The sequence below is a fragment of the Zootoca vivipara genome, chromosome 7 (genome assembly GCF_963506605.1).
Source record: "Zootoca vivipara chromosome 7, rZooViv1.1, whole genome shotgun sequence".
NCBI lineage: Eukaryota > Metazoa > Chordata > Lepidosauria > Squamata > Lacertidae > Zootoca > Zootoca vivipara.
Genome location: NC_083282.1, coordinates 14,966,360 through 14,994,104, shown reverse-complemented (window position 1 = coordinate 14,994,104; position 27,745 = coordinate 14,966,360). Strand labels below are relative to the sequence as shown.

The window sequence follows — 27,745 nt, the reverse complement described above, 5'->3', positions numbered from 1 at the left end:
GAAGCATTTATTTAACGGGCTAGGGCTATAGCACTCCTCCAACAGGGACCCCTGGGGGGCACCTCTATTTGATGTAGGTCAAAGGACCCTTTGGTGGTGATTTACCCTGAGATGGGCTCCCAGCAGATGGGCTGGAGAGACATAATTTGGCTTCACCCAATGCCTATGCCAAACGATTCACATCTGTAACCAATAAAGTTGTGGCCTATTTGAATCCATAAAACCAGATGCTGTGTCATGTCTGGTTATTCTTTTTTTAAAAAAATTATTGATTTTACAAAATAAAACATACAACACAAAAGAAAACACACAGGATACACAAAAACACAAAAACAAATTACAAACACTACAATACAAATATCAAAACATTCTATCAAAATATCTTTGACGACTTCCTCCATTCCCTCCCCACTACGTTTCATCATATTACTTCCATATCTTGATTGCAATCTTCTTGATGATTATTTAAACATATTATAACATTTACTAACTTATCAAACTTATAATCTCTTATACTTATCTCATAATACATTCTATTCTAATTAAATCTTAAAACTCAATACAATAACACTTAACTAAATCTTAATATATAATAAAACTCAACTAATGCTCTTCCACAACCTCTTTATACTTCCAAAACTTTTAATAAAAACCACTAATCTTACAATTCTTTTCTAAATACTGTAAACTTTAAAAAATTTTCCAATCTTCTTCCACTGTTTCTTCCCCCTGCTCCCGGAGTCTCGCAGTCAGCTCAGACAGTTCCATAAATTCTATCAGCTTCATCTGCCAATCGTCCACCGTAGGTACATCTTCAGTTTTCCAATTCTTGGCTAATACTATTCTAGCTTCTGTTGTGGCATACAGAAAAAATGTAACATCTTTCTTAGGTAATTCCTCTCTAATTATCCCAAGTAAAAAAGCTTCTGGTTTCTTAACAAACGTGTTTTTCAACACTTTCTTCAATCCATTATAAATCTTATCCCAGAAGCTCTTTACTTGGGGGCAGGCCCACTTCTGCCACCAGCAACACCCGCGGAGGTGGAGAGTCAAAGGGGTCCATTTTAAAGCTAGGTTTGACCTCCCCCCCTCTCCTCCCCCCCCCAGTCCCTCCCCTGCCACTGAAGGGACGGGGACGGAGGAGCACTGAGGTTTGGTTTACTCCCTGCTTCTCCTTCAACACAACCAACAAACAAACAATAAAACTATAACATAATCTAAATCCTACTTTCTTAACATTATATTTGTGACTTCCTCGATTCTCTTCTTCCTGGTTTTCTTAATTTCTATATCAAATTGTGGCGATTTTCGTATTCTAATTCAAAATCTTACCCTTATAATATTCACTCAATCCTCCTCCTTCTTCATGCTGCACCTCCGCCAGTCCTCTCCTGCCACCAGAGGAACCCGCAAGGCGCAGCACTTCAAAGGATATCCATTTTTGCATCTGGGTTTCCTTCCATCCCCCTCCCCTCCCCTCAGGACACCCCCTGCCACCAGGTGTTCCCAAGTGCAGAGAGGAGGAAAATGGCCCTCTGCCCAGATGCCTATCTAAACAGAAAATATTTAATGCAAATCTTAAATTTTTTCCTAGATCATTCTTCTTTCTCCCTCCAGAAAAACTCAATTTTCATATATATTCATTTCCCTAATCAAAATCTTAACTTTATACTTAAAAACACTCTCCTTCCCCTCCCCTGATGTCCTTCCCCCGATTGGATCAACATTTCCTTTTACAGGCCAAGATTTCCGAAACCGTTGTTCAGCTACCCAAAGTCTCTAACTAAAAAGTTTTTACCCCACACCACATCTTTCCCCTTTCCAAATCCAGGCCTCTAACCCCCCCCTTTCCACCAACACACATCTCCAAATTTCAGTCCCTCCAGGTTCCTCCATTTCTTGAATCTTCTTTTCACATTGTTGCTCCTTGCTTTCATCTTCTTTTTTTCCAATTCCTTGTTGTGCAACATCCAGAACTTGTGTTTTACAGTCCCAGTCAGTTTTAGTAAAGTCAGTTTTGCTAAAGTCTTCTATTTCTTGTTCCTTAGTCTCACTTTCAAAGTCATTCTCAAAATCCTGTTCTTGGGCCACAGTTTCTGCCCATGACGAGCTGGAATGTTGCAGTGTCTTATTCATGTCCTTCAATATTTCCAAGTAACCCAACACCGCTTCCTGGAAGGCCGGAGTATACATTGTTTTCATTCCTCTCTTAGCCACAAGCAGTCAGGAGATTTGCAAACAAAGCAGACAAAGGGCACTGGAAATTTCCTTTCAGCTACACGGTGTCTCCATCTTGGCAGATCCTTCCCATTGTTTTAACTAATCCACAAGTCAAATCAAAGTTCGGTCCATCACAGCTTCAAACATCAGATTTCTTCTTTTTGTGAAATATCTTATACCGCAACGATTTAGCAGATTTTCCAAATCATTTTACAGCTTTGACAGCTTTTGACAGCTGTCAATGCACCTTCCCCTTAGAACCTTGCTGATCCTCAAGGGGTGCCGGCTCCAGGGTCTAGGAAAGGTTTACAAAATCTTTCATTCTTTTGGGATCCACAGTCAAATAGTTTCCCTTCGATTTAGGACTGCATAATTAATGCGCCTCCTAAATGTCCATTAGGAAGAGATCGACTTCCGTTTTTTAAATCTCTTCCTTTTTCCCAATTTTTGCCGAGATTAACAGAAAGTCCAATTAGAGATTCCACTTACTTTCCTTCCTTTTGATTCCTTTGGAAGAATCCACAGCTAACTGGTAGAAGACTTGAGGCTTCGCTTCTCGGAGGCAAGATATCGTCCGAAAATGGCTCCCGCAACTCCACTCCGCCGGCTCGCAGGGTCTCTATTGATTCCCTGGGCAGCGGAGGAATCGCGGACCGGAGCCTGCCAGACCTGCGCCCCAGGGACGCTCTTCCCTGGGTTCTTGTGGGGAATCCGCTCGCCCCGCGGCGTTCCCCCCCCCTCCGCGATGCCAGGGACCTCGGAGCTCGAGGTCCCTGCGTCCTCTCCCCAGCGCTGTAGACCGGAAGTCCATAAAGGCTAAGATAAAGGCATAAACTGGTAAAGTTGAAATGAAGTGAAGTCCAAATTTTACAGAAAGGTCTAACAGAAATAATGAAATGTATCCAGCTTTTTATCCAGAGATCTAGGATCATTTGACTCAAAACAATGAAGTTGGAGAAGGTCCTATTATTTACACATCATGCTACTGCATCCTCTCTCTTTTATCACTGGATGCTGGTGGTGAGAATCATGTAGACCACCTTGTGCACATTGGTGGGAAAGCATGAACTAAATAGAATAGTAAATAAATGAATGTTCAATAGTTGAGGTGAAGGTGAGCATTTTGACACCAGCTCATCTCAAAATAAGACATCCCCCCTCCAACAAAGCTGCAACCAGCTAACGAAAGTACATCCCGATCCATGGATCTGATTTTTCCTTGCCAGGGGGAAAGGTTGTGTGTGTGTGTGTGTGTGTGTGTGTGTGTGTACCTTTAGATTGAAGGAGGGGCTGTAGTTCATGCTCTGCCCCCTGAAGGCCCCAAGTTCAATCCCTGGCAGTTCCAATTAAACAGATCAGGTAACAGATGATCTCCCTGCCCGAGAGCTGCAGCCAGTGTCAGGCAATACTGAGCCAGGTGAGCAAAAAGTCTGATCTGGTACAACATGACAGCTTCTCGTGTTCCCGGTTTTGCTTTGCTTCTTTTGCTGCCCAGATTGCAACACAAAACCTACAGAGCCTTTCAACAGCAAATGCTTATTTTAATGATTTCTTCCACCTCCCATTATTTTCCCCAATCACCAAAGAAGGCATATCTCAGTGTTGCGGGAAACCATTAACTACAACAGGGGGAGTTGATCTCAGGCCTTGGACTCTTGTTTAGCCACCTCTGAGCATTTCAGAACTAGACTGCGCACGGCAGATCAAATGAAAATTGCCTGGCATCCTGAGATGAACTGGCTGAGGTGCATAGTTCCGTTGCTTCTGTGGACAGTCTGTACTTCCCAAAATGGTAAGTTGTTCAGATAAAGAGGCAATTTTAACCAGGGGGGAAAGAGGTGGCCGTTCTGCTTGGTATCAAAAGGATTAACTGGTGAAGAATGCAAGAGCGGTGGCCTGCTGATAATCAGGGCTGGTCCAAGACATTTTGTTGCCTGAAGCAATGGGCAGTATGGTGCTTCCTTTCCATTCCATGTACAAAAGCTGAATGGTCACCTGATCAGATAGAAGGAGGGTGCCCAAGCAAGGCCAGGTTGTCACTGGAGGGGAATGGGGATGGAGGAACAAACAGGGGCTGCTGCCGCCCCTGGCGCCAAGAGTGGTAAATATGAAGGGGAGCAGGTGGCCTTCTGGTCTAAGCCTCTGAGCCTCTTGGGCTTGCCGATCAGAAGGTCGGCAGTTCAAATCCCCGCAACGGGGTGAGCTCCCATTGCTCTGTCCCAGCTTCTGCCAACGAAGTAGATAAATAGGTACCACTGTGGTGGGAAGGTAAATGGCATTTCCATGTGTTTTGGTTTCCGTCACAGTGTTCCATTGTGCCGGAAGCGGTTTAGTCATGCTGGCCATGACTAAATATGGATGGTGAATATGGCCATGATAAATATGGGTTTTCCCTTTGTATTGACCTGAATTAAATGGTGGTGTCAGCATAGGAACATCATCCTCAAAAAACCCAGAACATCCATCTCCAGCCTTATATGCTATGTTGCTCAAGAAGCAGTAGCTTAGGGCTGAAAGAAGAAGACACCAGAGCATCATGCCCTCCTGCATTTATTTAAACAACTACCTGACTTTTAGAAGACATCTGAAGGCAGCCCTGTTTAGGGAAGTTTTTAATGTTTGATGTTTTATTCTGTTTTTAATATTTTGTTGGAAGCCGCCCAGAGTGACTAGAGAAACCCAGCCAGATGGGTGGTATAAATAATAAATTATCGTTATTGTTATTGTTCTTAATCTTCAGTGAAGGAGATTCACAGCCTCTTTTACACAACTGGCAAGGAAAAGAACGGCTTTACAAGGAGAGCAATACAAAGGAGACCAGATAACCAGGAATGCCAACCAAATCCGTTGACAAAACCTCTGTAATAACTGCCATGCTTATCAAATGACAATAATCCCGGAAATGGAATGAAATATGATATATAATTTATTGTCAAATCTCTTCTTCAGATTGTTAATGCTAAATATCATTCCAGTGTGTGAAAAACCACCCGAAGTTGACTTTGGGGAGATGGTAAGAGGTGAGAGAACTATATTTCGGGAACTTGAGAATGCAAGAGTACAGTACATGTGTAGCCCGGGATATGTATTGGAGGGGCCCGAGTGGACAACATGCGATGGACAAACGTGGACAACACCACCAAAATGTTTGGGTAAGAGATCATATTCTGTTAGTTTATTAATTAGGATAAATTCTAAGGGCTGATTCACAGAAGTCTGAGGGTGATGCGTAATGAGCGAGAGTTGCCAACTGTTCCCGAAAGTGCTCTATTCATCTGGCACTCTGGTGTAGAGGAAGATGGGAAGCGGCTGGGGGGTCCAGGAAAAAGAGGCAGACTCCCGGCCGCACTTGCTTAAATCAGTGAGCCACGCCCCCTTGGAACGTCCGGATTGGATGCGCCAAGGGAGCACCCATTCGGGAGCTAGCCAATGGTTTGGGGGGGATGGCAACCATCCCCCCAGCACGTGAGGGCCTTGTGGCGCCCACAACCCCCCTCCTTCTATGGCAGAAGGGGCTTTTAAAAATGATAAAAAGGAGCAGGGTTCCAACTTGAACAAAATATTTTGGGGGGGGCAGGTAAGCCCTGCATAATCAATCACAATTCACAGCAAAAAACACCATTTGAATGGCTATGCCCATCAACTTTGTGGGTGGAGACGGTCTAAATATTTAAACCAATCAATCAATATACTTTATTCGACCGATAGTCAGAACAAGGTCTAAATATTTTATTGTGGGAGTAAAAGGATTTCGACCCCTTGGAGTTGGCTCCTATGAAAAGGGGAGAAAAGCAGTTAAAATTAACTATACAGGTAAAATAAAATTTAAAAACTTACCTAAATTGCTCACTGAAATTAAAAAGACTTTGCTAGGTGCCAGCAGTGCAACAGCGAAGGGACATGACTGATGTCAACTGGGAGAAAGTTCCATACGGCAGAGTAATGAGAATCAGGCCCACAAAAAAGCATTCTGGGAATTATAGGAATAGAACTACCTAAATTGCATAGAAAATTATTCATGTACTGCGGCAAGAATGTTACTTGCCCCAAAATGGAAGGAAGAAGAAGTCCCAGCAAAGGAAGAATGGATACAAAAATGTATGGAATATGCAGAAGTGGCTAAACTTACCGGAAGAATAAGAAATCAAGAAAAAAAACACACCTTTTTCTAAAAGAATGGAAATGGTTTATGGAATAGTTACAGATAAATTGTAAACAGATAAAAACACTGGCAGGGTTATTGTGATCACCAGCAGCTATATAAGGGTATAAATGTAAACAAGATACAGTAAATAAAAGAGTAAGTTAAGTTAATTTGGATATGCAGAGACAATGAAGCCTTTAATGTCCTATTCGTTTTCTCCCATTGACATGATGAAAGCTGGACCATCCTTAAATTCCGAGGTTGAGTTTAGGCTACCCTATCTACAGTAAAAACACCTGTTCCTTCTTCTTCTTTTAGCACCCTGTAGTATCACAAAAGAGCAGCTGGATGCCAAACACCTGCTTCTGTTTGGTGGCCGAAGGCGTTCCCATGTGATTCAACACAATGGGACATTGAAATTCCTGTGCAGGGAACGATATATCCTCCGGCCTCCTTCAGTCATGAAGTGTAATGATGGACACATGGATCTCCCATTATGCATCTCAGGTTAATGAGCTTTCAACTCTTGATAATTTCTCTTGGATTATTGAAATACTCAAGGTTATCCCACTTCAGGGCCGTCCTTTCCATTTGGCTTAGTGGTGCGGTGCGCCATGGCGCCTCCCCATCAGGGGGACTGGGCTAGGGCGCCCAGCAGCCCCGCGCACTGCTCATGTTTGAGGCGGCGAGCGAGGCGCTGCTGCTGAAGCAGCCTAACTCTGCCGCTGCCCCTCCTCCGTCGCACTTGCAGGGGGCGGTCGACTGTATCCTCCGCCGTGCGCTGTTCCCGCCATGCCCCCTCGCAACAGCAGGCTTGCTAGCCACCGTTCCAACGGTGCCTAGCAAGCCCGCCCAGGCGAGGGGGGGTGGCGGGAGCAGCGCCCGAAAGGGCTCCTTTCGGTGTGCTGTTCCCGCCACACCCCCTCGCAACAGCAGGCTTGCTAGCTGCCGTTCCAACGGTGCCTAGCAAGCTGGGGGGGGGGGCGCCGGAGGGATTTTGCACCACAGCGCTGGATACCCTTAAGACGGCCCTGTCCCACTTTTACATTTGAAAGCCAGTTTGTCCAATTGCTCCTACGGATTCTGCCCTCCTCCTCCTCCTCCTCCTCCTCCTCCTCCTCCTCCTCCTCCTCCTCCTCCTCCTCCTCCTCCTCCTCTTCTTCTTCTTCTTCTTCTTCTTCTTCTTCTTCTTCTTCTTCTTCTTCTTCTTCTTCTTCTTCTTCTTCTTCTTCTTCTTCTTCTTCTTCTTCTTCTTCTTCTTCTTCAAAATAATCATAAATAAATAAGAATAAACATGTGCACCCCACCACCAAGACCATTCCATTGTACCTATCCAACCTCCCAGAATTTCAACACCTCTTGCGATGGTTTGACCCCTTTTTGTTTTAACAGTACAAATTCTACAAACACCCTCCATATCTCCCCAAAATCATTTCTCCTGCATATTCCCCGTCTTACCTTAACAGCACATGTTAATTTATCGTTAATCACTATATCCCATTTCTTTTTATACCATTCTTCCTTTTTATATTCTTCTTGCCCCTTCCACTTTCTAGCTATAATAATCCGTGCAGCTGTCAATAAATTTGTGAGAAAGTCCTTCATAGCCTGTGAACCTTCCATCCCATTGGAAATAGATAATAATGCTACCTGTGGACTTTTGGTCAGCTTTGATTTCTGTAATCTCCTTAAACACCCTTTGCTAAAAAAATTGTACATATTTACAGCTCTACCACATGTGAACATAATTCCCTTTCCTGGCATCCCCTCCAACATAACACCGAATATTCCTTGTTTATTTGATTTAATCTGACTGGTGTTAAATACTATCACCCAAATAATTTATAATAATTTTCTTTTATTCTTACAGACATTATTTTCAACGTACGTTTCTCCCATAATTCACCCCAGCTGTGACTCTCTATCTGCCCTGTTGTCTCCTTTTCCCACACCTCTTTTAATTTTCTGTCCTTTCTTAAAAGTGGTTCCCGACCCCACAGTATACCTCATATTCTTCGCAAATGCTGCTGTCTGCAAGGTCTTCTGCTGTGGGATGGATATGGGTGATGTGCGGGTAAATAATAGCAATACACAAGGGGAGCAAAACAAAGTAACAAAGAATGTGCACAAAACCTATTGATGAGGCCTCTGTAAAAACAAAACCATAAGCTCTCATGCTTATTGATTTGTAATAAAGACGGAATCCTGGAAATGAAATGAAATTTGTTAATGGTGATGATGAAATCTTGGCACTAAATATAATTCCAGTTTGTGGAGAACCACCTGAAGTGGACTTTGCAGAGACCATAAGAAGTGTGAGAACCCAGTTTCAGGAATTCGAGAGCATAAGGGCACTTTACAAGTGCAACCCCGGTTATGCGATGGAAGGATCCGGGTGGATGAAATGCAATGGACAAAACTGGACAGAACCACCGAAGTGTCTGGGTAAGGGGAATGTTCTGTATGCTGACAGGAAGCTTTAAGACAGAAAGAATGAAATCTAGGATAAATTCTGAGGGCTGTTTCACAAATCTGAGGAGACTCCGAGCAGGAAACCTCGCAGTGCAATACTCAAGTGACTTTGCCTTGGATAAGTTGCTGCAAGGCTCTGTGCAAACACTTTATCAAAATTTTATTTTTACAATTCAAACTGCAAAGCCATTTTTGCCCTGTAAAAAACAACAACAAAACATTTCTTTTGATCCCAAACTGATAGTCACTGGTTCTTGCTAACCTCCCCCAAATAATTAAAAGTACAGGGCTACGATGGTGGATAAAATATCTTAAAAATATCATACCCCTGTATGTACAGCTGCATGTACAACTGATAGTGTGCAATGTGCAGTGAGAGAGATATGCAGGTTTGGCTATGCAACCCAGAGACACTGTCTGCCCAGAATTGCTTAGAATTCCAACAGGAGGAAGATACAGTGGTCCCTCTACTTACGAATGTTTCTACTTACGAATGGAGCTCTGTCTGCCATCTTGGATGCGGTTTAAATAGGATTTTTTCTACTTACGAATTTTTAGATAGGGTTGCTTCGACTTACGAATTTTTTCTCCCAATGCATTCCTATGGGATTCGACTTACAAATTTTTCCAACGTACAAATGTGCGTTCGGAACGCATTAAATTCGTAAGTAGAGGTACCACTGTAATAAAATCTATTTTTGTTAGAGATAAGACTTTGGACACTCTCATATACAAATATATTTTATGTACTTATTTAGTTTTGCACTTGTAGCTTTATTCTGTATTGATATTTTAAGGATGTTTGTTCATTTTTATTTTTGTAATCTTTCATTTTTAACCACCCAGAGAACATTGTTAAGTGGGCAGCGTAAAAAAATTACCAAATAACTAAATACACAAAGAGAGGGGGATTCCCGGTTAGTGGAAGAGCACATGGGATGGTTAAGGAGCATATGGATTTACTCTGCACTTCTGCCACCCTAACCAAGGATTCGGAATAAATTTTACTATCAATACTATCAACATCTATTGTTGTTTAGTCGTCTTAGTCATGTTCGACTCTCCGTGACCCCATGAACCAGAGCATGCTTGGAAACTCTCACGTTCTTCTCAAAACTTCTCCTTTTTTATGTCCATGGAGTTTTCTTGGCAAAATACTGGAGTGGTTTGCCAGTTCCTTCTCCAGGTAGATCACATTTAGTCTAAACTCCCGGCTATGACCTGTCCGTCTTGGGTGGCCCTGCATGGTATAGTTCAGTGTTTCCCAACCTTGTGCCTCCAGATGTTTTGGGACTACAACTCCCATCATCCCTAGCTAGCAAGACCAGTGGTCAGGAATGATGGGAATTGTAGTCCAAAAACAGCTGGAGGCACAAGGTTGGGAAACACTGGTATAGTTCATAGCTTCTTGGAATTATTCAAGCCCCTTTGCCACGACAAGGCAGTGATCCGTGAAGGGGAATCAACATCTAAAAAGTTTGGAGTCGAGTTTGTCTAGGTAAATTGCAGCCTGTTTTTCTCTGGCTATCCTTCTTGTGAAGGACAGTAAATTAATGTCAGGGATACATGACAAATTTGAAAAACCACGAACTGTGTAGGCTGTTTATGCTGGCCAGATTTAATATGTTCCCCTCGATGATGGTGAGAGGAAGATATTTGGGTCTCCCAGAATCAGAGCGTCTCTGCAAATGTAGTAAACAGGAACCTGATACTTTGGAGCATATTTTCTTTTCCTGTGAATTTGGAACTCATGCCAGAAGACAACTATTAGAGGCCTTGCAACTCAATTGGCTGATTTCCAAACTACCAACCGTTCAGGTCCTACTATCGGACAGGGATGATCAAATTACTACAGCCGTAGCTGAATTTTTGAGTGCTGTCCATGCAGAAAGGCTGGGCCATTACAAAGAGAGTTAGTGCTCCTTAATTGGTAGGTGGTGTGGCAGTGTTTGGTGTAGTATTTATATATATCTATACTCTTCCTGGAGTTAAGGAACTGACTGGGATAAGCCTTGCTCAACTGAGTCTGTATTTTATATAATCTGTATATAAATTTTATGTAATAATGTGTGGTTTGATATGCCTAATAAAGGATATTTGAACAGTAATTCAGGAGGAATCACAGATGCTACCATATTGGTCCAAATAGAGGCCACACTCCCCACTCCCCAAACCTGACTTGTATAAAACCTGAAGCTGTGATTTAACAGGTGCACGCTGTCAGTGGGGTCTCGTATTTGGACCAGTGTGGTACTTACCACTCTAACTAAACAAACTATGACGAGGCTCTGCTAATGAAATAGTGATAATGTTTTCTTTGGTTTTACATATTTAAATTTACAATCATACCAGCACACATCCAAAATTACAAGATTCTCCCGAATCTCTGGACTTCCCCTCAATGGATTCTATTATTAAACCTTTCCCACTGCATCTTTTTTTAAACAAACCAATTTTTTTAAATATAACTCCATTGTATCCATAGTTCTTGCTACATTACAAGTGTTATTGCAATCCTGCTAATGTTTTCAGCTGCTTGCAGTGGTTTTTAAGGTACATTGTAAATTTCCCCCACTCCTTATTGAAGTTTTGGTCTTCTTCTTTTTTTACCCCTTGCAGCACCCTGCAGGATCACAAAAAAACTGCTGGATTCCAAACAACTGCTTCTGTCTGGAGGTCGGAGACATTCACATCTGGTTCAACACAATCATACCTTGGAATTTCTGTGCAGGAAAGGGTATATCCTCTCAGCTCCTTCAGTCAGGAAGTGTCTCAATGGGCACATGGATCTTCCATCATGTATCTCAGGATAATGATGAGCTCTTGACTCTCGATGATCCCTCCTGAATTATCTAAAATACTTTAGGGGTTTGCTTGCTGTCTCACTCTGATGTATGAAGACGACTTCTTCCAAATCCTCATCAAGGCTCTACCCTTCTTAAAAGCGATTCTCTGATTCACAGACTAGCTCAGATAGCCGGTTGGGGGGCACTGGCCAAGGGCACATGACCTCACAGGTGCCAGAATCAGACTGATGTTGCCTCCTGCCTGTGCAATGCATGGTGTTAACTGCTCTACCATGCCGCTGACTCCTCATGGGAACTGGATCAGTCCCACTGAATTGGCGCTTCATGTCAGAAACTGCTCCTTTTTGTTGGGGATAATTCAGATTGAAATTCCCAGGTGTCAGAAAAGGTCATTTATGTACACCACTACTGTGGCCCGTGTTATGTTAATCCAGAAATGGAAAACGAGCGTGGTCACAACCAAAGAAGAATGGCAACTTTAGATGGTATTTAACACCAGTAAAATTAGCTAAAATGTATAGAATGAGTAGTAAAGCATGCTGGAAATGTAAAGATAAAGATGGTGAATTTTATCATATGTGGTGGACATGTGATAAAGTAAAAAGATTTTGGGAAATGATATATAATGAATTGGAAAAGATGTTTAGGTATACCTTTCCCAAAAAGCCTGAAGCTTTTCTATTGGGACTAATGGGAGAAGAGATTGCAAAAGGAGATCAGAAATTATTTATGGATGCCACAACCGTGGCAAGGACTTTATTAGCCCAAAAATGGAAATTACAGGAGATATCGACGATTGAGGAGTGGCAGACGAAAATGCTTGACTATGCAGAGTTAGCAAAGTTGACATGTGGGATCCGGAACCAGGGAGAGACAAAGTTCCAAAAGGAATGGAGTAAATTCGTGGACTATATGGAGAGGAACTGTAGAAGTTTAAAGACACTTGCAGGACTGAAATAAATCCTACGAATTGGTTTTAATTAGATGGACTAAAAGGAACTGCGAGAGAAGAGTGGGAAAGAAAACCGAATGATGGGAGGGAGGGAAGTCAAAGCTCGGCAGAGCAATGAACTGAGATAGGTGAATAGGTGATAAAATGCAAAAAATAAATAAAATGTTTTTGTTTGTTTGTCGTTGTTTGTTGTTATTGTTTTTGTTTGGTGTTGTTTATTTGGAAATTTAATAAAAATGATCTTTAAAAACCCCAAAGAAAAATGGCAACTTAAGTTGACAGAATGTGTGCAGCTTGCAGACTTAACATATAAATAAGAGAACAAGAAGTACATACGTTTAGAGAAGATTGGAAAACGTTTATTGAATATATGGCAAATAACTGTACAGCTGAATATGCTAGCAGCATCAAGATAAATTCAACAGTGTAAATAAGTTCTGGTGAATGGAATACTGAACGGTATAGTTTTTTTTGGTAAAATATGCAGGGATTTATGATATGTAAAATGAACCATGGAAAGAGAAAAAGAGAAGTCATCCAGCTCTGCTTGGAAGGAAGCACTTTGATCCTCAGCTGGGAGTGGGAAGCTTTGCACTTTGTTGGAAATTGCATAAGTAGTAAGTGTCAAGCAAGTAAACACATGACACCACAAAGCCTCTTTACACAATAAACCGAGAACTTATAGAAGAGGTTAATTTGAGGGGGGAGAAAGCAAACATGTTGACTAATTATTCCTCCCTTAAGCCACTGTGCTTGCCTGTTACTGTTGATTTTTGCACATTCCTTTTTAAAAAACAACAACACATCATTTTTATTGGTTTTTAAACAAATATGAATACAATAACCACTAAACACTTATCCAGCAGTACATCTGATGATGTTGGTTTCATCCATTGTCTCTTAGACATACACTTACGCATTCAAACATATTACTTAACATAACCTCTCCACTGAGAATATTGAGCAGTCGGTATAAGAAGGTCTTGATTTTGGTCATTAACATAGTGAATGAAAGGGGTCCACATTCCTTGGAAGGTGTCTCTATTTGTAATGCCTTTAATTGCCCTCCTGTGTCTGTTGAGACGCTCAGACATTGCTGTGTCCCAGATATTATTTCTCCATATGTTCAAGGGTATTTCTGTCTTGTTCTTCCATTGCCAAGCTATCGCTAATCGTGCTGCGGTCAGTAAGAAGCCTACTAGTTCGTTGTGGCACAGGGGGGAGCCTAAGTCTACATCCAAAGTTAGTAGGGCAAAGGCAGGATTTGGAGAAAGGGGTTGGCCAGTAACTGGGGATATAATGAAGAATTTCTCTATTCCAAAAGTTTTTAACATGAGGGTCTTCCCATCAAACATGAATTAACGAACCAAGCTTTCCACAGCCCTTCCAACATAAAAAGGAAGGGATTAATTTTTGCCAGCCTGACTGGTGTCCATTGCATTGGATCTTGAACAAGGTCTCCTGTAAGCAAGCCGAGGTGGTTTTGAGTGGCAGAGTGGTCCAGATACCATCCCATTTGTGATCTTCAGTTGGGTGGTCTAAATCTGATTCCCATACAATTGGAAGCCTTTGCCTCTCAAAAGTAAAATAAGCTTGGTAGCAAAGCAATGAGTCCTTTGCTTTGTTTTGTTTTCTTGCTTCTCCCAGTCTGGCTGCAGCTGCTTGTTTCCTTGGGTGATGGGGTAAAGGAACAACAAATATTAGAGGGATGAGGAAATGAAATGGGTATATGGAGGAAGGGAGCTGGGAGGGGGAAACCCCAAAAGAAAAAGAAAAAAGCCCTTTGTCTAGGAGGAGTTGGAGCTGAGAAGGAAGAAAGAGGATGTGTAATTTGCTGACTAAAAGCAGCACTGTCCAAAGCATAATATTTATTCTACCACTCAACGAGTCCTTGCACTGTGAAGGTACACCCTCTTTCCTTTCTGATAGAGTATTTCCGAAGAAAGTCCGCATCAAGAATTTGAATGAAACCAGAATGACACTTATATGATGACATAATATTGATGTAAGGAGGTGTCTGGGTTAAAATAGCTCAAAAAGCAGCAGGCAGTGCTGTGCTGTGGTGGAAGTAAAAAACTAATTGGGGGCAGTGGGGGTGGGCGGGCTCAGAAGTACGAAAAATGCACCAAACTGTGACCCACAGCCTTGCTTGGCATCAGACTTTCTCTCAGTTGGCTCCGCAGAATGGGCAGGTTCCTCACTGACAGGAGGAGGTGGAGCCATAGGCAGCCCTGTGGCAGGGGACATTCAGTGAGGTGGGTCCTCTGCTGTAGAGGCTCCTTTGGCAACCTGCTCAGCCCTTCCCTGATATCCTGATCTTTATCCCCCAGGCTCCTGAACCCCTCAGTGGGAATGGACACTTCTTGGGGTTATGGCAGTGATCCCACCAACCTGCTTGGATCCTCCCGAGGACCCTCTAGCTCCAACTCTCTAAACTCCTGCCATTTCTCCTCAGGATCCTCCATGAAGCTCCTGTGGGACCCATGGCAGATAGAGGAAAACGGGGAAAACTGTGGAAAATGGGGTTCTTATGCCTTTAACGGCAATGTCTCCACAATCGGGACCAGCAGAACATAGATGATTTCCCATAGTAAGGATGGATTTGTCAGGGCAGGGGTGCCACATGCCATTGAAGGTCCTTTAAGGAGTACTCAGGGCACCATCCTGGGTGGTGGCACGCAAACCCTGGAATACATTCCCCTTAGAAATTAGGATGGTGCCAATAATTTGTGCTTTCCAGCTCAAAGTGCGGAAAGAGGTGGGCAGTTGCACACATGGACTTTGGGGATGGGGCATACACCCCTCCTGATAACGATAATATATACCCCACTCATCTGGTTGGGTTTCCCCAGTCACTCTGGGCAGTTCCCAACAGAATATTAAAAACATGATAAAACATCAAACATTAACAATTTCCCTAAACAGGGCAGCCGTCAGATATCTTCTAAAAGTCAGGTTTACCACTCCTATCAGCCAATCACCCATTCCCACCACCCTTTTGAGTAATACCCCTCCCCACCCTATGACTATACATAGGGTCTGGTGACTTCTGTTTCAGTGGGTTTACGAATACAATTGGTTCCAGAAGTCTGTTCATAAACCGAAGTGTTCATAAACCGAAGCGAACTTTCCCATTGAAAGTAATGGGAAGTTGATTAATCCGTTCTAGACGAGGAAAAACACCCCCTAAAGCAGCAGGGCCTTCGCTCCTGCCTTTGCCCTACTAACTTTGGTTACTTGGTCCTGAAAGACCGACATTGGATAGTTCCGGGTTAGGATAGTTCCGGGTTAGGATAGTTCGTAAACCGAAAGTTCATAAACCGAGGTGTTTGTAAACCGAGGTTCCACTGTATCTGAAGAAGTGTGCATGCACACGAAAGCTCATACTATGACAAACTTAGTTGGTCTCTAAGGTGCTACTGGAAGGATTTTTTTTATTTTGTTCTAAAAGTCAGATAGTTGTTAATTTCCTTGACATCTGATGGGAGGGCATTCCACAGGGCAGATGCCACTACCTAGAAGGCCTCTGCCTGGTTCCCTGTAACCTTGCTTCTCGCAGTGAGGGAACGGCCAGAAGATCCTCGGCACTGGACCTCAATGTCTGGGCTGAACGATGGGGGTGGAGGCGCTCCTTCAGGTATACTGGGCTGAGGCCGTTTAGGGCTTTAAAGGTCAGCACCAACACTTTGAATTGTGCTTGGAAACATACTGGGAGCCAATGTCGGTCTTTCAGGACCAGTGTTATGTGGTCTTGACGGCCGCTCCCAGTCACCAGCCTAGCTGCCGCATTCTGGATTAGTTGCAGTTTCTGGGTCACCTTCAATAGTAGCCCGAGGTAGAGCACATTACAGTAATCCAAGCTCATCATCATCATTGTATTATATTTTTGCCCCACCTTTTCCCCTGAAGGGACTCAAGACAGCTTACACACAGAACACAACTGCTAACTTCGGGGGGGGGGGTAATTAAAAAATATGATAGAATTAAAACAATATATCTGTTGGCATTTGTCTGTCTTGGGAGACAATGGAGGAGTGCACTTTTGGGAGTAAAGTCAAATGGTTGGAGAGTTACAGCACCTGCTATGGCTGTAGCATAGCTGCCAAGTTTTCCCTTTTCTCGCGAGGAGGCCTATTCAGCATAAGGGAAAATCCCTGTAAAAAAGGGATAACTTGGCAGCTATGGGCTGTAGAGACCGATGGGGAGAGACATGTTTTGTTGCTTCTGGGGCTGATGATGGCATCCAGTTGTGCTGTGGCAGATACAGCACTGCATTTCTTATTTCTGCGTTCCTCCACCTGGCAGTTATTCCTCCTCTGGTCCCTGCTATGGATGCCCAATCTGACTGTCTTTGTCTCTTAAGCACTGTGGTTGATTACAAGGGATTCCCATACAGTGGGGTTTCTGTTGCTATCTGTCATGCCATCTTTGTAATGCAGAGTTAGTCTGCCAACGGGCCTGGTGCCTTAAGCCAGTTCCCCAAAGATGTGCTCTGTGAGGAGCTGGCTTGAAAACAAAGTATATAGAAACCACACACACTGCACCAGCCCCTTCATTAAAAGCAGTCAGCTCCCCAAAGCCTACTGAAACAAGAAAGTCTTCAACATATCTCTTGACACAGTTTCAGTCATCACATATATTATTTGAAATGATTGGAAGAGGGCTGTCGTGAACTAGCCCCCCCTTGAAATAGGGAAGTGAATAGCTAAAGGAACAATGCAAAATCCATGAAACTGGGATCGTGAAACAATGTAATATTTCCTATTTTGATAAGCATTCAGAATGTGGCATTTCTTAATATTTCACAACCAGTTTTTTTTTTAAAGCAAACAGATGGCAATTTATTACATCCGCATTGTTACTGGGAATTTACTTGGCAGGAACTTGTTTTTTCTACGTGACTATTTGGACTCTGTGCTTTGAGTCCACTCAAATGAGTGGGATAGATTAAGCCTTTCTTCTTTCATGGAATAAAGCTCAACACAACCTTTAATTAACTATATTATAATTCCTTTAGAACAACCTGTTGCCTCCACCGCCTCCACTGTGTGCCCTGCAACATCTGGCACTGGCAGAGAAGTCGTGCCTCCATTGGTGCCAATTTCAAGTGAAAGCGTGCTGATTTCAGGTGAGGTCTCACCTGAATTGGATGCAATCTCACCCAAAATTGGTTTCAGTGCTGGTGCTGCTTCTCTGCCACTGGTGGGGCTGAGCTGACCCTGCCTAGTAGTGTACACTGCTGTTAGAGGACAGCTAAAAGGGATTTCTCAGAAGTTTGCAACTTGGTAAGAAAGTTTGTTGTTGTTCTGCCTAGCTGCCATCACTACACCAAGTGCTGTGCCAATGCAAATCTTTCGCAAACACTTTGTTGGTTTAAAAGGTTCATGTTCCCCATTCCAGTAATCCTTCCTCCTCCCATGGCACAGAGTCATGAACCACCAGTGATTATTTCTGCAAGGACAGTCATTAGAAAAATTAATTGTAGAAAGTGAGTGTTCTGTGGCCCGGAGCAACAAGCAGCGCTATGAAAAGCTGGCTGGTCTCCGTTCTTCCGTTTCTTCTGTGGACATGCTGTACTTCACAAAATGGTGAGTCCACACTTTTTAATGTATGAAAAGCTCAATAGTATACTTAGCAGTAATGATTTTATTAATATACCAACTTGTAAGTGCCCTCCCATCAGATGTCAAAGAGATAAACAACAACCTGACATATAGAAGACATCTGAAGGCAGCCCAGTTTAGGGAAGTTTTTTAAATGTGTGACATTTTAATGTATTTTTATTCTTTGTTGGAAGCTGCCCAGAGTGGCTGGGGAAACCCAGTCAGATGGGTGGGGTACAAATAATATATTATTATTATTATTATTATTATTATTATTATTATTATTATTATTAAAATGGTAGAGCATTTCAGCCTTATAAATGCTTATATTTGAAGATTACCAATATAGACGGTTATTTTGAAAAATATTGGATTTAAGATGCATTTATTTAACACATTCTTAACATGCCTTTCAGAGTTTCAACCTTCAAAATGTGTTTTACCGGTTATAAATAGTTCAAAAAACTATAAGGCTACAACAGAATAACACCTAAATGTTAAAATAACATTAAAATGATAGCAGCAACTTATTTATTTTTATTTTTTTAAAAAAATGGGAAATATTTGACTTGTGTTTGGTTTCAAAGTACAGCTTTAGTTATTTACTGTCAGGCTTCAAGGAAATGGCTTCCTCCCCCGTGGCCGTAGATAAGCAGAACAAAAGAAAAATAATCTTCTTACCAGTTAGAAACTTTAATAATCACATCGAGAGAACAAAAAACCCATCTCCTAGTAATAGCGGTGCTCCCAATTACAGAGCCCGCTCTCTTTGGTCCATATGAACCTATGTCACTTCTACATCTCGTAATCTGAGCTTGTCCCTTCTGTGCTTTCTGTTCTGAGACTTTCTCAGCCCTTCTAGCTTTGGTGGAGGAATGCTGTCTAGAGACTGTGAATCTGTTAACCCTCTCCTTCCAGTGTTTCTTCTCCTAGGTGTTCCCCATCCAGTATTTCCCAGCTTCTGCCTTCTGAACTATGCCCCTCTGCAAACCACTGTTTCCAATCCATACTGTGCTCCTGCTCCTGGGAAGATTCAGGATCAGGAGCGGGGGGTGGGGGACAGGAGGAGGCTCCCCAGTGCAGTCCTCCTCAGTGCAGTCCTCCACAACACCATCCCTGACATTTACTGTGCTTTCAGGAAAATGGGAGAATGTTGATATTGATGGTAAATATAATTGCAGTTTGTGAAGAACCACCTGACATTGATTTCGGGGAAATGATAAGTGATGAGAAGGCCAGGTACCTGGAGGGTGACAGAACACAATACAAGTGCAACCTTGGCTATGTCTTAGAAGGCACTGAATGGATAAAATGTCATGGGCAAAAGTGGACACCTGCACCAAGGTGTTTGGGTAAGGAGGCATCTTGACTTTCAATATTGCAAACTTTAAATCAAAATGTGGGGTGTCCAACATAGCCTCTGGAAACTCAGCTGCATGCAAAGTTGCTTTCTCCATATTTGAGGACTTGAAACACTCTGTCAAGAATTGGGAACTGCTGGACTGTTGTTGGACAGCAACTCCCATCATGATATGAGGTATAATTCAACAATATTTGAGGGATCACAGATCCCTCTTCTCTAGACTGTATGGCTACTTTAATTCTGCTAATATGGATCAATGGATTTGCATAATTGGGCGTTATGGCAAAATGCTGTAATTTGAGGAAACTGGAGAATTCACATTCTGGATCAGAGTTATTTAGTGCAAACATCGATAGCCAGAGTTGCCATATTGTTTGAGAGTTGAACTGGATCTGGATTCACATCCTACGTACCTCCAGCATGGAATCAAGGTGTCACTTTTGGCCAGTTTGAGTCTTTGAGCTCTTGTTCCTTTTCTCAAGACTGTGAGAAAAGAAGGGTCACAATCCAATGACATGCAGGCTGTAATCCTATATAACCCATCCCAATGATTAAGCCCATTGCACTGAATGGGAGTTACTTCTGAAGTGCATCTATAGGGTGGTGCTATAAATTCATCCCCATATATTTCAGTGGGTGGCAAGTTAGAGACCATTTTTATTCAAATGTTTTTGCAATACTTAAATGGAAGTTGACAGAAACCACAACAAATGACCGAGTAGGTGCAGCAAATAAGTTTGTCCTTGTTGTGTTTCCTCATGTGTTTACCTCCTCCTGTTTTGAACACGTAAAGACAGCCACAGATATGAGGGAACCTTGCAGCACAAAGAGGGCAAATGGAATAGGACACATGGAGAAATGAGTCCCAGTGATGATTCCTGCCTCCCTCTCCCTTTCTTTCTTTTAGCACCTTGTGGTATCACAAAACAACAGCTAGATGCAAAAGACCTGCTCCTGCCTGGGAAGCGAAGACGGTCCCAAGTGATTCAGCATAATCATACGCTGCAGTTCCTGTGCAAGGAAGGACATGTCATTACAGCTCCTTCAGTCAGGAAGTGTATCAATGGGCACATGGATTTGCCGTCGTGTATCTCTGGTAAACATGCTGTTCATATTGAAAAATCCCTCTATGGTTATTTAAATGTTCAAATGGTCTATAACTACCTCACTTTCCAGTTCAAAAGCGAATGCTTCCAGCTGTGTCTTTCTCATATGTTCAGAGAGACTATATGAGGTGCTGCATAGCCCCAGTGCTTGTTCTCTGTCCAGTGGACCATGGCTTGATTCTGCTAGAAATCTAGTTTTTATTCATACGGCACTTGCACACAAGAAGCATGTCCATCTGGGACCAGAGGTGGTGTGTCCAGTTTTGCCACCTGAGGTGAAAAGGGAATGTGTAGTCCCTTGACCCCACCCACTGCGCTGCACCCCTAATTTCCGCTGCTGTCAAAATGCCCCCCCTCTTGCAAACGCAACGAGAGCCAGAGGGCTGCACAAGACATCACCACTCATCTTCTCCACCCCCAGGGTGAGGAAGACAAGCAGCAGTGCTGTCTGCAAGAACTCAGCCAGAGTCAGGGCACTGTGCACGGTGTTGCCACTAGTGGAGAAGACGAACGCCAACACCACATCTTGAAATTCTTCCTTCAAAGCTTCGTATTCTGAGGGAATCAGTTTGCAGCCAGGAGCTGAATACCTTGGTTGCATTAGTTAGATGCCATGTTATTGCATCTGAGCTGGAATTGGCTTTTTCTTGTCTTCAAATATCCCGAGAGAGAGAGAGAGAGAGAGAGAGAGAGAGAGAGAGATATTCTAGCTCAACATGCCTGATTTGAACAAAGGGATTTCAAAGTCCTTCATTTTTGATCTTTGGTAACTGTACTAAGTCATTGTTCTTATCGCTTTATTTTTTACTAGAAATGGGAAAAAACTGTAGTCACACACCCACTATTGAGAATGGAGACATTATCACCTTATCACAGAAGCAATATGCATCTGGCTCTTCAGTAGAATTCAAATGCCAAAAATATTATGCCATGGAAGGAGAAAACAGAACTTTTTGTAACAATGGGAACTGGACAAAAGTGCCCATTTGTCTAGGTAAGAACTATTTCTTTCCTGTTTTGATAGAAATTTCAGCTTCTGGCATGCATATAGGGTTGCTTCATTAATTTCTTTTATATGTGATATATTTGGGAAAGGTTCATATAATTGTTTCTCCTTAGTAAAGCACCACCATGAAGCATATGAGCTATGGAGAGGGAGAATCCTAGTTCATATCTTGCTTCAAGGCATTACATTTAGCATGCCAGTATCCTCTCAGCTTCAGTCCCCATTCTGTAAAATATAGGTACTAATACTATGAAAATTAGTTGCTGGAACAAATTTTCCAAGCACAATTCAAAGTGTAGTACCAGTGGTGGGAGGTCTTAGTGCTGTTTCCGGACCAGTAAGACATCTTAGCAATGATACTGTAAAGAGGCACCTTTCCAGAAGCAGAGGAAGAGTTTTACTTGCCCAGGCCTACTTGCAATAGCTAGGCAGACCAGATTCTGCCTGCAGGCCACAGGTTCTCACATGATTTAATGATTATTACTTCTGGAAATGTTGTTTGCTGAGAGAGAGAGAGAGAGAGAGAGAGAGAGAGAGAGAGAGAGAGATTATTTTTTGCTTTTTTCAAATGCACTGGAATGTCCAAAAAAATTGACTTGCATTCCCAAGACTGATGTATATACAATCTTCCTCTGGTTGTCTTCATTGACAGAATCTATTTTCTTTCTCGTTACAGAGCCCTGTGCAATCTCATTGGGTGAAATGGAAAGCAAGAAAGTTGAGTTGGTCGGGCAATCAGATAAGCATCATTTTCAAAACTTTTATGTACAACGTGGTACTTCTGTTGAGCTTGCCTGTAAACCAGGGCATGCTCCTGCAGCAAATTATTCCCCATCTGCTTTTGTAATCCGGTGCAATGGAGAAGCAATTGTGTATCCTGAATGCGAAGGTAATTCTATATGGCATTATTTTTAAAATAACAAGAAGAATCTCAATAATCACTTGTTAAAGAATACACCAAGTTCTCATTGGGCTGTTTTGTGTTATGTTTGCTCCCTTAGTTTGTTCTTTCTAACCCCCCCCCCCCGATTCTGAAAATGTGATGTTCTGTAGCCCTGCAATGGTTATGTGGGCTTCATAACTCAACCCCTGAAATTAATATTAGCATGTATGATGACCAGGAATTGTCTTTCCAACTTCTTCAGAACTCATGTCTTCAGTGAAACCTTTGCATGAACTCCACACCCCTCATCGCTCATTGAAACAATGACCAAATAATAGGTGCATTTTCTTATACCTTTTCCTCTCCAGTGACTTCCTTGTGTCATTGCTTGCCTTTCTTCTTTCTATCCTGTGCCCCTATTGAAATTTAGATTGTAGGATTTGTCTTTTTTGCCCTGATACTACTAGGTAAATAGATTGTCTTAAAATAACAACAACAACAACAACAACAACAACAACCCTTCATATACAGAGAGTGTGCAGAGCCTCTCATATAAGTGGTTTTGCCACTTGTTTTTCTGTTTCCATGTCACATGTTTACTTTGTTGTTTTCTTAAATAGAAATTGCATGTAACCCTCCAAAGGTGGCTAATGGCACTTTTAGACCTCAAAGAAATATCTATCATGGTGAGGATCTAATTCAAATTCAGTGTGACAGTGGATTTCATCTAGCTGATGGACATAATTTTGCAGAATGCACAAGGAATGGATGGTCACCTCTACCACAGTGCAGCGGTAAGTGGAATCTGCATGTCTTAGCACAATTATTGAAGGGTTGATGTACATTATTGTTGCTGTTTTTTTAGTGGTCTGCATCAGTACGCATGTATATACAGACTGGCTTATCCACACCTCCCCTTGTTCTGCTGCTTCTGCCACTCTCCTGGAAAGAAACTGCTCTTTAGTGCTCAGTTGGAGCTAACAGGAATCTGGGTTTCCCCCAGATTGCCATTTGTTCTGATCTATCACTAAAGAGTGGGTTTTCCCTTGGAAAGGAGTGGGGCAATGGGAAAACTCCTTGGACCCATGCTTAGAAAGTGTGAGTCAAGTGGGAAACTGCCAGGACTTGTGCTTTCTAAGCACAGCACATGCAGAAGTGTGGATGAGCCCCCACCCCAACACATATAACTGAGATCAATAATTGCAGTCACCTGTCTATTACAGCTTTGTACAATTTTTATATGCTGTAAGCCACCCAGAGTGGCTGGGGAGGATATAAATAATAAAACGACCACCACCACCACCATTTGTTTTCCATCTCTTTGCCTCTGGGAGGAAGCACTTCCACATTGACTCAGAAACTCAGAAAGAATGTTCTTCCAAAAATTCAAACTGGTCTGGCTTCTTTTCTCAAAATTAAACTTTGCCATACTGAATTAAACTATTTGGGTGCATACATAACTAGAAATGTGAACACCACAGAATTCACATTAAAGTTCAATTATTGAAAAATTTTCCACCATCCTTAGTCAGGACAGATAAGCTTCCATGAAAAAGAGATTGGTCAAAATATTCTCCCTTATCAAACTTTACTGGCTTTGCCCCTGTAATGCAAAGCAGCAAAAGGACATGGTTTGTATTATGGGCTGCACTGTAAATTTATGTGGTGCAGTGGCAAAAATAAACAGGTATAGCCACTGCACTGCTTAATCTGAGAATGTGCCTTAGGTTGTGACTCCAGAATCCTGCATTATGTACTCCATAAAAATAAATTCTATTGAACACAATACTCCATAAAATTTAACCTAGCATATTTAATCTTAAAACATCTTAACAAAATTAAAACATAAATTCTACTTTAACACCAAGAACCTATTTTTTTTACTTCCCTAGGGTTTTTTGTTTTTAATACTTATAACAATACTTTTCACCAATATTTAAAATTTCTACCACTCACCAACCCCTCATCCTGACCGCAGAATCTCCCAGCCAGCTTCAGCAAGCTCCAAAAAAATCACTTCTTAACAAATAATATTCACATCAATTATGACACCCAAAAAGAAAATTCAATCTCAATATCCCACCATTCCATATCCAAATCTGGGTATATCAATTTAGAAAAAAATAAAATAACATTTTTTATTTTCTTTTTTTAAATAAACATTTTTATTAGATTTTCCAATTTAAATATCTAATCCATTTCCCAATTATATAAATTATACAAATATCAATTAAACATTTTAACCAAATCTTCTGCCAAATTATACAAATTTATCGACTCCCTATGCTCCAGACTACAAAGGTCTAATCCTCTTATAACGCTGCAAATCTAATGTCTTATTTATGGCTCCCTCCCCCTTTGACTGCTATTACGGCCGGCTCTGTCTCTTAAAATGGCGGAAGCTGTTTTTTGTAACTGCGTCATATCTCAGAAGTTTCTTGACAGGTTTCCAACCGCTAACAAGCTTGCTTCTCTCTGATGTCCATAAATTTAGGGAGACTTTGACCACATTCCAAACACCCCCCCCCCAATTACAAACTTTGATTATATATATTTTCCAGTTCACACAGTCTGACATTCCAATTTCGCTTGCTTTGTAAATATTAAAAACGGCTGTGTTAAGTAAATAGTAAAGCACAATGATAGAGTTTCAGCCTCCCTCTTTCTGTTCTGTTGCATACCTTCTTAATCTGATGAAGACATTCCTCTGTGTCTTTTGTTTTCTCAGTGGCTGTAGTTTGCAGTATAAATTTCCTTTGTCTGGAGCATGTCCATGACTCATATCTAACTTCTCTCTTAAGTCATGGAGCCCAAATCGCTCGTAGAATCAGCGTCCGGGAGATCCAGGCTTCCATGGGGGCTTTCCATCCAGTGCACCCAGCCTCTTCCGAAGTCGAAGCAGGTGGTGGGAATCCACAGATGAGACTGCATCTTCCCATACTCCCCAGGAAGACTTCGGGAGGCTGTTACTCCCATCACAGCCTCGTAAATTTTCCTGTGGGTGTCGGACAGATGGAATTTTTGGCCATCTTCTATGGCACTCGGGCGCTCAACCCACTTCCAACCTGCAAGCTTCCACAGCCCAAGATTCAATCTTTTCCTCCTGCAGTTCGAAAAAGGAGCCCATTTCTTTGCTTGCATTGTCCCTCAGCTTTTCACTTTGAATCTCAAATACATTACTATGGATCATCTGTCTTCCTTGCTCTATCATTTGCAGTGAAACCGTAGCATTCTCCTGGAGCTCCCTAAAGGGCCCCCTTCCTTTGTTTACAGAGCCTCTCAGTTGTTCTCTTTAAAGCCCAGTCACCTCTGCAATCCTCTGCAATCCTAGCTCATTCATTTGCAAAAAGGCATTAGCATTCATTTCTTCTTGCTAGATTCTTTACAAATCCAAATCTCTCCCTTCTTCATACATTTTCACAGTTGTGCTCTCAATTCTCCTCACTTTGGCATCCCCTTCCCCAATTCTTCTTTTGTAGCTTGCAAATTAACATTGTGATTGTCCATCCATCCTCTGGTTCCTCTAACCTCCTGTCTTATTTCATAAAACAAAGTTAAAACAGTCTCCAGAAAAACAACAGACCATTTCTCCCTTTCTGACTTGAAGGTCACAGCTGAGCTTTTTTTTTGCATAACACGAAGTCCTAAGATTCAACAACTTCACTAAAACAGTCCATTATTTAAACATATGCCATTACTATAATCCATAAACCATGCTTTAAGCAAGTTTAGCCAAATCCAAAAGAAAACTTCTAAGTGACTGTATTATAACTCTATCAGTTCAAATACTTTAAAAACTTTGTATCTCCGGATTCGGGAAACGAAAGTACATTGTTCCGATTCAAATTTTACACAACACTAGAACAAAGGAATTTTGCCTCTCTCTGACTGAGGCTTCACTTTCGGAGAAGGATCAGTTCTTTAAGATCAATTCCAAATCTTTGCAGGGTCTCTAGCTCCAGTATTCCCACCCCTATGTTTGGAGAAAAGAGAAATTCTGATCAGTGGCAGAGAAATCCTCTCTGGCACCTGGGGTGGGGCAGGGCGCGCATGCGCGGCACCCATACAGATGCCACGTGTGCGGTGCCTGTACCCGTCAGGACGTCGCGTGCACACTCTCGGCCACTCTACAACTGGGAGGGGGGAGGCAGCTGGCCATCTTGTAACCCCCCAGGGTGGCACCCGGGGCGTGCCACCCCCACCCCTGCCCCCCTTCATACGCCCCTGTTTCTGATCAATATCTCAGATACATCTAATGCAGCCTTCCTGATGCTATTGGATACTCTTTTATTGTATCTGCATCTGAGCTGTCACCCCAAGCAGCGTGTCCCATCATACTGTACCTCCCTTACCAACCCAGGAAGAAGTGGGTCCATGGCACAAACATAATTTTCCCCAGGGGTTCTCTTTGGAAGCTCGCTCGGAACTCTATCATAAAAACCTTGAAAATTGTAACTTGTTAGATGAAGAATCTTACTGCCAGCATCATTTCTAGATATGGAGGTTCCTTGGCAAGATGGTGGTGTTAACATGGTTGTAAGTGATAGTGGTGGGGAGCAGCTCCTTCTTTGCTCCCCTCTCTGGCCTCAAAAACAGCTGTATATGCGTAATCCCAATAGGTGCTGTGTAATATGTTGTTGTTCTGGTTTAGTCGTTTAGTCGTGTCCGACTCTTCGTGACCCCATGGACCATAGCACACCAGGCACTCCTGTCTTCCACTGCCTCCCGCAGTTTGGTCAAACTCATGTTCGTAGCTTCGAGAACACTGTCCAACCATCTCGTCCTCTGTCGTCCCCTTCTCCTAGTGCCCTCAATCTTTCCCAACATCAGGGTCTTTTCCAAGGATTCTTCTCTTCTCATGAGGTGGCCAAAGTACCGTGTTTCTCACATTATAAGTCATGTCTTATATTAATTTTTTCCTGAAAAAAACACAGCATGGCTTATTTTCAAGGGATGTCTTAATTAAAAAATAAGTACCGGTACCGGTATCTGTGCAGACGACAGACCTGCTCCCACCGGGTCTTCGCGCGCGGCAGGCAGAGGCTGCAGCCGGGTCCTGGGGCTGCGCGCGCGGCAGGCAGAGGCTGCAGCCGGGTCCTGGGGCTGCGCGCGCGGCAGGCAGAGGCTGCAGCCGGGTCCTGGGGCTGCGCGCGCGGCAGGCAGAGGCTGCAGCCGGGTCCTGGGGCTGC

General features: G+C 42.6%; 2 protein-coding genes across 3 annotated transcripts in view; both read left to right on the top strand.

The window, feature by feature from the left end:
- Positions 1-3,844: 3,844 nt before the first annotated feature.
- LOC118088314 (coagulation factor XIII B chain-like) lies at positions 3,845-11,692 on the top strand. 2 transcript variants are annotated; one of them, XM_035121794.2, is made up of 5 exons: positions 3,845-4,012; positions 5,196-5,372; positions 6,683-6,871; positions 8,633-8,809; positions 11,456-11,692. In XM_035121794.2, the coding sequence occupies exons 1-5, from the start codon at positions 3,928-3,930 to the stop codon at positions 11,647-11,649; spliced, it is 822 nt and encodes a 273-aa protein (XP_034977685.2). In that variant the 5' UTR covers positions 3,845-3,927; the 3' UTR covers positions 11,650-11,692. The 2 variants fall into 2 exon arrangements, with proteins under 2 accessions (XP_034977685.2, XP_034977686.2); XM_035121795.2 differs by having other exon boundaries at positions 5,170-5,372.
- A 6,324-nt stretch (positions 11,693-18,016) lies between these two features.
- LOC132592481 (complement factor H-like) overlaps positions 18,017-27,745 on the top strand; it is a 55,092-nt gene continuing 45,363 nt past the window's right edge. The window contains exons 1-6 of the mRNA XM_060277449.1: positions 18,017-18,183; positions 19,380-19,550; positions 20,469-20,657; positions 21,479-21,661; positions 22,350-22,562; positions 23,177-23,350. Of these exons, the coding sequence (XP_060133432.1) occupies positions 18,120-18,183; positions 19,380-19,550; positions 20,469-20,657; positions 21,479-21,661; positions 22,350-22,562; positions 23,177-23,350 (994 nt within the window). The 5' untranslated portion in view covers positions 18,017-18,119. The remainder of the gene's footprint in view (positions 18,184-19,379; positions 19,551-20,468; positions 20,658-21,478; positions 21,662-22,349; positions 22,563-23,176; positions 23,351-27,745) is intronic.

Bases quoted from the DNA above. Each gene is read 5' to 3' on its own strand.
- LOC118088314 (XM_035121794.2), top strand. From the start codon at position 3,928: ATGAAAATTGCCTGGCATCCTGAGATGAACTGGCTGAGGTGCATAGTT. The intron at 4,013-5,195 runs GTAAGTTGTTCA...ATATCATTCCAG, and splicing joins AGTCTGTACTTCCCAAAATG to TGTGTGAAAAACCACCCGAA. The intron at 8,810-11,455 runs GTAAGGGGAATG...TACCCCTTGCAG, and splicing joins AGAACCACCGAAGTGTCTGG to CACCCTGCAGGATCACAAAA.